Source organism: Betta splendens, chromosome 4 (assembly GCF_900634795.4).
Source record: "Betta splendens chromosome 4, fBetSpl5.4, whole genome shotgun sequence".
In the NCBI taxonomy this organism is placed as follows: Eukaryota; Metazoa; Chordata; class Actinopteri; order Anabantiformes; family Osphronemidae; genus Betta; species Betta splendens.
In genome coordinates this window covers 6,545,466-6,556,623 of record NC_040884.2, presented here as the reverse complement: position 1 = coordinate 6,556,623, position 11,158 = coordinate 6,545,466, and the positions used below count along the sequence as shown (strand labels likewise).

Genomic DNA, 11,158 nt, shown 5'->3' with positions numbered 1-11,158 from the left:
GCGCTGCGTTCCGTTCCTGGGTGTCAGGCTTATGTAAATGTGCTGTATCTGCAGGCTGCGCGTCACTGGGACGTTTGGCTGCATCTGGTGAAGGCATATTTCTCGCAGGGTGGCGGAACGACAACACATCACACGGAGGAGGAGGCTCGACGTGTCCAGAGCTGCCAGCGAAACCAAACACAGGCAGGCGGCAGCGCGCTCACGTTGCGTTTAATATTAACTAGAAAAAAGGTATTTGCCCGCTTCCTCCACCCGAGTTCACTGTCACCTGGAAGACGTCTGCCAGCGCAGAGTCCAGAGCTCCAGAGTCACTTCATGTTAAAATGGATTAAAGTATAGTAGTCATCAGTGAATGTACAGTCAGGGTCCACACGTGTCTGAATGCATAACGCGGCAGTGAACAGGCCAGAACACACATATTCAATCACCAGCAACCCAAAGTCACACACACACACACACACACACACACACACACACACACACACACACACACACACACACACACACACACACACACACACACACACACACACACACACACACACACACACACACACACACACACACACACACACACACACACACACACACACACACACACACACACACACACAAACACACACACACACACACACACACACACACACACACACACACACACACACACACACACACACACACACACACACACACACACACACTCAGACACACACACTCACACACACACACACTCAGCTCAGCTCAGCTCAGCTCACTTCATTTACAGAGTTTCACACTCATTTTCCACTCGATGCTCGACGGCGCTCCGGTGCAGAAATCACGCATCTGATCAATACTTTGAAATTCCCTCCTCTGCACGCTGATGTAACGGGGGAGAGAGCGAGAGAGCGGGAGCGTCCACGCTGCCGCCACGCATTAACATTCTGCAGCAGACACCGGCCTGCTGGATCACATCCACCCCCGCCGCTGATTGAACCTGGAGTGGGAATCGAGCTGTTGCTTCTTCACTCGTGACCTTTTATGACCAGCTGCACGACCGTATGGTTTTTATTTTAACGAAGCGTATTAGACAGATTAATGGGAATATTGATTGCAACCAAAGACGCCGGTGGGGAGTCTCCCCAGTCGGCTCGTGCCTCCACGACCACAGCTTTGACTCATTCAGGAGCGACACCTGAGAGCACGGAGTCACGTGGGTCCGTTACGGCTGCAAAACAATGAGCTGGAAGGGAACTGGAAGCAATAAAATTCCAACAGCAGTCATTAAAGATAAGATCATTGTCAGTAATGAGATAGAAACAAATAAATAAAACGTTGATTAAACCTCGCGAATGTCACGTTCTTATCTCGTCCCCCCACCATGAAAGGATCAAGCTCAGCTGAAGGGAGGCTGTTAACAGATCTGCATCCGTGCAGGAAGAAGCGGCGCTGGCTGGAAAACAATGACTGCTTCAATATGGCGCGTGCAGCAGCAACAGGTGGCTCGTCTAATCACGCGCCAGACTCCTGCCTCTGCACCCGGCGCTCAGCTGCTCTACAGCGCGCTTTAATTGGCGTTTGGCTACGACATGCAAGTTCACTGATTAGAAGAACTAATAAGATTTATAAAGAAAATAAAATGCTCCTCGTGAAATCGCAGAACGGGAGGAGCAACCGCTCCGACGGTGAAGCCAGTGAATGTCCAGTGTCCTGTTGTTGAGCACAGCCTGTCTGTCACACAATCACCCATTAAACACGAAGAGCGACTTGTTTCCTGCAGATGAGAGTTCATAGAGACACATCCAGAGATGTGTGAGTAAAGCTTTAGCGAGAACGAGCGTAATCCACGTGGACGCTGATAGACGGCAGTGAGACGAGCAGCCATTACCCACAAACAGAGTCAAGTGTGGAACGTCCATAACGAGAACGTTCCACCTACACCTCGTGGATTCGCAGTCACGTGAACCACGCGTACTCGTGACCCCGTTGACAGCAGCAGCGAGTCCCCGCTCCGGCTCCGGCTCCGGCTCCGGCTGCGGTTCCGGCTCCGTGGGCTCAGATCACGCCGTAGTCCCTGAGAGACTTGAGCAGCACCGTGTCCCTGATGTCGCTGAAGACCCTGCGGATGTTGCTGGTGTCGGTGGCGCAGGTGAAGTGCGGGTAGAGCGTCTTCCACTCGTCCTTGTCCACGGTGCTCTGCGCCTGCTGCTCGTACATCTTGCGGATGAAGCTCTTGGCGTCCTCGGCGTTTTGCCGCTTACCTGTTGCAGAGGTGGAAGGAAATGAGGGATGGGAGCAGTCAACGGAAAGATGGAGAACGAATCTGAGGCGGAACTAAAGAAAATGGCTCTGAAGCAGAACGTGGAATGAAAACGTGAAGGAAGATTATTTCAATGTTAATAGACATCACATATCGACAGACCATATTTTACGTCTGAAGAATAAAAGAACTTCAGACATTCCGAAAAGTACCACTTCACACAAACTAATGGGAAGATATAATCAAATAGAACCAATTAAGTTAAAATCTGGTTCTCTTCTCTCTCAAAGTGCAAATTGGAAACATGCTGAGCTGCTGAACAAATCTGAACAATAAGATTAGAAAATGCTCTGATGCATTTCATCTGTGGTTGACTAATAAGCTGCAGCTACTAAACAGCACACGAGTGCAAATTGGATGAAAGGATGATTACAGGCAGATCACAATAACACGTGTCACTCAGGCTGAGGGTCATTTTTAGGATAATAGTATCTGTTTATTAATTGATGGGCTCCTCTGTCGTGTCATCCAGATGCTGTGATGCCGGTTCAGTGTTTTGTTTTATTTGGATGCGAAAAAACACCAAAACACATGAGGCAGCTGAGTTGGGGTTCGAATAGAGGATTCTTTTTCCCTTTTTGTTTTTTTTTAATTTTCTGATTTATCAAATGTGAAGGTTTGATATTTCTTTTAAATAACCTGTTTATCTTGCAATTTGGGAAATGAAAATAATCATTGGCTCTGTGTCTGAATTAGACAGAAGAGGCTGTAGATAGTTTTCTTTCTTTATATTTGGCCCAAATGAGTCATACTATTAGCTTCAGGAGGTAAAAATGTCAGGATTTGTCCAATTTACAAAGTTCATCCCTGCAGGTCTAGTTAATAACAGCAGCCTTGGTGTGTGGAGCACCGTGCTAGAAAGACAGCGACGCAAGCAGCAAATAGCAGCTCAGACTCATCATTAGGGTTAAATATACATCAGGCATCTTGACCCTGTTGCTAAACACACACACACACACACACACACACACACACACACACACACACACACACACACACACACACACACACACACACACACACACACACACACACACACACACACACACACACACACCTGTGTGTTGAGGGGGGTACAGACGTCTGTCTGTGGTTGTCATGGGTAACGGGGTGCTGTTCAGCTACAACGCCCCGGCGTCAGCTGGTGTGGGTGACACTCGGGCAGCGCTGGAGGAACTCGGGAGGAATCACTTTGCAAATGATTCGTTTCGAATGACAAATTATTTCCGGTGGGAGCAACGGGACGTGATGAGATTGCGGCGACTTCAAAGCAAATTGGCCAGAGGGGAACAATATCGCGAGCACAGGCGCGACTCTGTCCGCTGTGCGATGGGACTAAGCACCTGCAGACAAATGAGTGAGGCTGTGGTTGTTGACGGTGGGACACCTCATTCTCAGGCCGTAGACCCGTTCCTGTAAATATTTAAGCCACGATCCACTGATTGCTGCCGCGCGGTGCCACCCAGGATTCCATCTTTAAAATCATTAGTGTTCATCCACTGGGGGCCATGACCGCGTGTAGATCAGAGCCAATCTGTCTGTCTGGGATCTGTGAGCCTTGACTAAAGTGCTGGACCCATGTCTGGACCCACAGAGCCATGCTGCTTTGCTAAAAATAACACAGGATTTCACAGGGCTCCAGAGGCCAAGGTGAAATGTTTAAATTGCCTCAATCTGACTAACAAGACAAAACCTGAAGCTGTTCAACTCAAATCCCCGGATGATGTTGGAGTTTTTCTTATTTAATGACTAGTGAGTCGGTTCAATTGTTTTAATCATCTAATTCATTACGTTTGGTTCAACTCTAATCTTGTTAATTCACCAAACGTTTAAACTTCAGCACAGTGTCTTTATAAATGACAACTTACCTGCAAAGTTTGGGAAGTATTTCCGCAGGTCAGAGGTCTGGATTTTGTCGTCCAGGATGTCAGTCTTGTTGAGGAAGAGGATGATGGAGGTTTGGAGGAACCAAGGGGAGTGGATGGTGGTGTAGAACAGAGCCAGGCTTTCCTGCATTCGGTTCTGAGGAAGCGACACAGAGTCAGATATGGCACGGGAGCCAGCAGGACTCAAAGAGATGCAGATAAAAGAGCTGCACGGGCTTCAGTCTGAGGACGTAAAACTGCTCTCTCAGGGACGACTAGGAGGGTGTGAGGATGAGGCGGGGGGGGGGGGGGGGGGGGGGGGGGGGGGGGGGCTTCAGAGAGCGGAGCAGACGGGTTTATGGGGAGTCTGCGGCTCACGGGCCACGGTGGAGGTTAATGAATCTGAGCAGACTGAGAAGTGGCTGCGAGCGATAAAGGGCTTAGTGACAGGAGGGACGGACACGGGTTTGCTTGTGCAAGAGTGAGACCTGCTGGTGGACGGATGAACTGACTAAACGCAGGGGGGGGGGTTCTTACAATGTTCTCCCGCTCCTCCAGGACCTGGTCGTACTCGCTGAGGGAGGCCAGGAAGATGAGCGACGTCACGTTTTCGAAGCAGTGGATCCACTTGCGGCGCTCGGACTTCTGACCGCCCACGTCCACGATCCTGACAATCAGTACAAAAACAGAGTCAACAGGCGTTGCGTTTGGGCCCTGCGCGGGAATCGGAGCTCCGGCCACCTCAGAGTGATGGTCTTGATGTTGAAGGCGTAGTCGTGGATGCCCGTGGTGGGGAATCGAACCCGCAGCACATCCTGCTCAGTGGGGACGTAGTCGGAGGCGGCGATTCGCTCCAGGTTCGTCATGTAGCTGAGGGAGAGAGAGGACGGTGAGTTCGAGGTCCCGCCTCCGTTGGCGTCACGTCCGGGGTCGAGGCCACGCGTGACGATGAGGCACCCTGATTAAAGCAGGCGCAGGGAGTGGAGCGCGTCCGTATCAGAGCCAGGCTTTATGGCCGTGTTGATACAAGCTGTCGCTAGCAAACGCCCGCGGCCCGTCTCTTATCGCAGACACAGCGCAATGATGGAGCTGCTGTTTAAACAAGCAGAGAAAACACGCAGGCTCCGGTCACGCTTTGTTTAGTGACACCTGACGTGAGGCTCACACCTACTCTACATACGAGCCCTTGGGGATTAGAGCCAGTCGCCCTCTGATCTACGGCTGCGGTCGTAATTATCATTACTAGGATCTCAATAGCCGATGAACGTGGTGACATCAGATCAGCTGTTTTCCTTAGGGACCTTCATCAGGTGGAGAAAACAGCTCACTGAGTAAAGAGCTAGCTCCCTCCGGTGGTCTGAGTGAAAATTGCTCTGAAAACCGATCCAGACTTACGTCAAACAAATTATATCATTTTAAAAAATCATAGAAACTTCAGAAGTATGAGTACATAACTACAACTACAGAAACGGAAACTCTTTTTCCTTCTATTACAGGCAGATGTGGGAAATCTGCACTCACCTATTTTAAATATTATTCTATATATTGAAAGCATATGAACAGGTCTGTGACTGAATGTCAGACCCTGAATGGCTCCACAGTGACGCTCCCTCCACATGACTGTGGGCCGATCAGCAGTTTCTCATTTGCGGAACAGAGCGGCTCTAGGCCGTCTCCAGCTCCTCGCTGCCACTCACTACTCTGTGGAGTCCAGGAGCTGGTACTCGCAGCGGCGGCTGTAGCACACGCGGATGCCCGCGTCGGCCCAGACCCGGCGGATGGCGTCGACGTGGCCCCGCTCCAGCTGGGTGATCTGCACCGTGTTGACCTGCTGCAGCCTCCTGGCGTACGCCTGCGGGGGGTCAGACTCACTCAGAGCTCAGTCCACGGCGCCGCGTGCGTGCGTGCGTGCGCGTGAACGTACCTCGTTCTCCGGGTTGGAGTACGGGATCCGGAGCGCCCCCATGGCCGTCGTCATGGCCTTCACGGCCGTGAAGATGTTCTGGAAGATGCATTTGGCGAAGCCCCTCCTCTCCTCCTCCGAGAAGCCTCGTCCATGGATGATCCGCATCTGCCGGATGAAAGTGGTTTTTCCACTTTCTCCAGTTCCTGTTGCAAGAAGTGACAAAAATAATAAGATGTATCAGTCAACAGGGAATTAGAATCTTCAGTTCAGAGTTATGCATTTACCTTTTTTAGCTCTACATATTCATGTAAACTTCTTATGATACACATTATAAATATTAAGCTATGTAGGACCTATTTCACTTTTAATAGATATTATGTCCTTTTTTATCTGATGAATCATTTGTTTTGGAAAATATTGCTTTTGCTGCTTATTTGATATAATCTTGATACAGCTGATATACAGTTGGTTGGTGCTAGGTTATTTTATGAGAAAAACACAGACATCACCTCGTTTTCCTGCTACCTTTGAAGTTAAGAGGTAAAAAGTTAAAAGGAAGCCCAAGTGGCTTCAACCAGTGACTTATGATGATTTCACACCAGATGTTTTCAAAAAGAAACACGGTATGTATGTATCTGTCAGATCAAAGAACCTAAACTCTGCACCCAGTGAGTGAGTGAGTGATTGAGTGAGTGATTGAGTGATTGAGTGATTGAGTGAGTGAGTGAGTGAGTGAGTGAGCGTACAAACATACAAACACCACCCAACTGCTGAGGGGGTTTATTGGAGCGCTCCTTTCCCGTATGCTGATATTTGTTTGTGGTTATGATACAGAGAGAGAGGAAATAATTGTGGGTAATAATTCCGTGTTATTGTTTACAGTGTGTTCGTATCGATAGGCCTTACAACAGGAAGCTTATTATTACGGGTAAGCACCAGGCTGCGCTTCCTGTTCTTGATTTAACTGTTTACAGAGACTAAATACTACAGGAAACAAGTTGAACAGTTGTCATAACTGTTGTAATGATCATTATCATCAGTTCAACACACTCACTTAAAGACAAATCTATTACCTTCTATTTATTGTACTGTAATACTTTAGGACACGTCAGTGTGGTTTTATCAAATCCCATGACTTCCCTTAAAGAAACCAATTAAAACGTGAATTTTCCTGTGAATTAATACAAGTTGAATCAATTGGTTGGTTTAGTCGAACCCAAAGTCAGTAAAGCACGGACGTGTGATATGAGATTAATTATTGATAAACTAGTAATGTTCCCCCCCCAAATAGGTCACGGCTGTTAATTTATGAATCGCTGAAATTGTAAAGCCAGTCAAACGAGTTGCTGCCAACCACAAAGTGTCACAGTCATTCAGGTCATCAAACCAGCTGTGAAGCCCGTGTATTTCCAGACTCGGTGGCACTCGGGCGAGAACCCGTCCCAGCGTGGCCCATTCTTCACATACCCACAAGGTGACACATGGCTCAGAGCTCTGCTACAAACCACGCAGGTTGCTTAACTGTCGCCCGACGTACAGCACTGTACGTGCCGCTGTACTGACCCAGCAGCAGAACTTTGATTTCCTTCCTCATGCGTTTCTTCTGGTCCTTGAGGATCCTCTGGATCTCCCGGTCCAAAGCCACGGACTTCCGCTCGTCCTCGGACAGACAGCACACACAGGTGCGGCGGCACACCTGCCAGCAGCCCGCCATGGCCCGCGCGCTGAAAAGACACTGTCAATAATTAATCCGCTCTAATGAGCCGATAAAGAGACGACAATAAAAATCGCTGCCAAGTCGCTCCGCGGCGCTTATTCTGTTCTCACCTTCTACAGCTTTTATTCTAACGCACCTGTGGAAGTCCGGAAATCTCTTAAAAACATTATGACCCATTACCGAGAAGCCTTTACGCGGACGACCGTGCATCATTATCCACCTGTTTCACCTGCTTCACTCGTTTTGTTTGTTAAAGCTAGGAGTTATGTTACAAACACAAAACAATACATCGTATCTTTTTACCTAAGGTCAATCTGTCACTCTCGCTGAAAACAAGCAGCTACGGGCTGTGATTTCCTCAGTCGGTCCATTCATTCCGCGTCCGCCGGTCCGCCAACAACGAGTCCTCGACGAGTCGTTGATTTAAACGCCGTTTTTCACTTTCTCCAACGAAACAACCTGCGACTCGGGAAAGTCCACCGCGCCTACGGAGGAATGTGCAGCCGCTGTGGTCCGCACGGGAACTGGAATGCGCTCTGAGCGGCAAGAGAGCGGCAGAGTGGCGCGGCGGCCCCGGAAGTGAGACCACAGCGCCTATAAAATAAAAGCCTCCCGACTGCACTTTGCAGCTTGTTAGATTATTCTTCGAAAATAAACGCTTGAAAATGACGTAGAATTAAGCGAGTGGTGCACTGCACATACTCTCAGATGTGTCATTTTATACTAATTAATTGGATTTTAATAATGTGGTTGTACTATAGTTCACTGGTATTTTTCAGACACAATCAATGTATTGTAGGTACTGTTATGAAAATACAGTTACATGCTAAATTACATTGCTAAAATTAAAAGCTTACTGACTGGGTTGGTTATAACAATAAAGTCTTTCATCAACAAGCTGTTTTTGTGCAACAAATACATTTTTCCTCTGTCATCAATAATGTCAGAGTTATATTAATAATAAAAAGAATATAAACTTGGTAATATGGGATCATATAAAAAACTGTTTTACAGCTGCAAGCTGCTTTTTGACTTTTTGAAGTGCAATAAATGGCATTTCATGTCAAATAAACAAATGATTATATCAAAGGCACAAAGTGCTTAAGAAAAATTTTTCCATAGACTGTGTGACTCATCATTCAATCACTCCAGTGTAGTGTTTCAAAGTAAATAAGATGGTCACAAGTCTTACAGCTGATCTAAACATACAAACAAGACAAAAGACGTGCAGAAGAAAATGCTGCTCATGGTGACGGCTAAACCTAATATATTAGTTTATGTCCAACCAAAGAGGTGAATTACTTTGAAAAACCGGGACTGGAACTGCCCTTTGTTTAATTCTGTTTCATTTGACAGGGGCCTCTACTCAGATACAGTTTCAGCTGGTTGTTTGGACTAATGCTGACAATCTCAGTCTCAGTTCGAGTTTCAGCTGAGCTCTAGTTATTTTAGGAATAAACACTCTGACTAAATTATGTGTTTGTGTTACAGTGAAAGTTCAAATTTCAATTTTTCAGTCTTTTTCTCAAATTATTTTTTACAATTTCTTACAGAATAATCAAGCTGACTGTAATCAGCCTGTAACTCACAGAAAGTCATAACATTTTACCTCTAGAAAGAATAGCTCATAAAATATACAACCAAAACATTATAGTTGACAGAACAAAGAGTAACTCTTATTGAGACATAGCTCAGTGACTTTTCATGTGACGCTCGTTATCCAGTTGAGCGATGAAGTGTACAACAGGTATTTTGTCTCTCCTTCACCTTGGCAGCTATTTGGGTGTCAATCTTTTGTCTCAGCCAGTAGAACCGGTTTGTCCAGGCTTTCGTGGTCTCAAATATTGAGTTCATCTGAGCTCGGCGTTGCCATAGAAACGAGGTGAGGTGAAAGAGCAAGGAGGCGTGTGTGGAGTGGGTCCTGTTAGTGCTAATATTGTAGTAAAATTAAAAATAAACACACATGTAGAGTGCAATCCTTGTACAGTATTCTCATTCAGTACATTCCTCGCAGAGTTCTTTATTCTCTTAAATGCTCTGACACCAAGAAAGAAACAAAGAAAGAAAGAAAGAGGGACTCCTGCTTATTTAGTGGGCGTGGACTGACCATAACAAGACTTTATGCCTTGTCCTGCCAGTTCCAGGATGCTCTTCACCTGCTGGAATGGGAATCTGAATATCTCTGTCAGCCACAGGGAAACCAGCAGGGAGAAGAGCCCTTGTCTCCTGCTTCTGCCTGCGATGGGAAACAACGACCGATTAATGATTAATCTGCCAGCAGGCGAACGTGCACGGCGGAGCACCACATTCTGCTTCCTTTCATTTTCACATTCCCTTGATGCAACTGTTGAGCACACACGATCATGAGAAATGTTGCTCTGAGCATCTGGACACAAAAGCTCCAACAAATCAACATTTTACAAAAGTCCTCACTGTGAATTGTGCATCCAACACTTTTCAGTTCCAGGAAGTCCTGGTGTTAAACAATGACTTACCACTGTACATAAAAAGAACACTTGAGTTTGTTGAATCGTGTGGCCGACAGTTCAAAGGGAATGAATGAAGTTGCAAGTCATTTCTGTGGGTGGAGGTATGTGGCATGAGTTATAGCCCAGTGACATGTGGGCAGTCAGGTCAAGCTAATCTTATGATTATGGGGCACATATGAATGTGTTTAAGTGGGAGGCGCTTTGTGTTCTCAAGTTATGCTTTAACATTTTAGCTTCACACCAAAACGAAAGTAACTACAAACCACTATAATCTGTCAGGTTAATAGTACCCGTGAAATGTTGAGGAACTTGATTTCCTTAGCATCACTTACTCCACCTAGGTCTGCTAAAGATCCATGTGAATGAAGACTGAAAGGGTGTTTGGACTCTTTGGAAGCGTTAAGCTCACTCCTGCTGTTACATCACTTGACCACAAGGTGTCGCTTGGCTCAAGAATCAGAGTCTGTAGGTACAGTCGAGAACACTTTACCTGGAATTTAGAGTTTCAGGTGCAAATGCAGCAAAGCATAACGTAGAATTAAAGGATCTAGAATCAGAACAGTGGGTGTTCGATCAAAAATCAAAAATTGTGCAAAATGAGTGGGACAAACATGACATAACATTTGCAGTTTATTATCATTGAATCTCATTTAATGAGAGTTTGGGCTGTGAGTGATCTGTGACAACTGAGGAAATTGTGAAAGTGAATGAAATGTTTAACTTTCTTATCATGACTGTCCTCGTCGAACTGTGCAGCAACAGCGTCCGTGTGTGAATGAAGAAACCGTCCAACCTGCTGGAGGCAGATTTGAATGTAGAAGCAACGTGTGCACTCGGTTTAGGTTTGGTTGATCCCAGCAGCAGTGATGTAATATCTCTGCA

The 11,158-nt window shown here is 46.6% G+C and overlaps 1 protein-coding gene across 1 annotated transcript; it reads right to left on the bottom strand.

The window, feature by feature from the left end:
- Positions 1-1,029: 1,029 nt before the first annotated feature.
- Positions 1,030-8,323, bottom strand: LOC114854338 (guanine nucleotide-binding protein subunit alpha-11-like). Its single transcript, XM_029148625.3, has 8 exons — positions 8,091-8,323; positions 7,634-7,794; positions 6,089-6,273; positions 5,862-6,016; positions 4,906-5,034; positions 4,702-4,831; positions 4,168-4,321; positions 1,030-2,240 (listed from the first exon to the last, which is right to left on the bottom strand). The coding sequence occupies exons 2-8, from the start codon at positions 7,782-7,784 to the stop codon at positions 2,035-2,037; spliced, it is 1,110 nt and encodes a 369-aa protein (XP_029004458.1). The 5' UTR covers positions 7,785-7,794; positions 8,091-8,323; the 3' UTR covers positions 1,030-2,034.
- Positions 8,324-11,158: the final 2,835 nt, after the last annotated feature.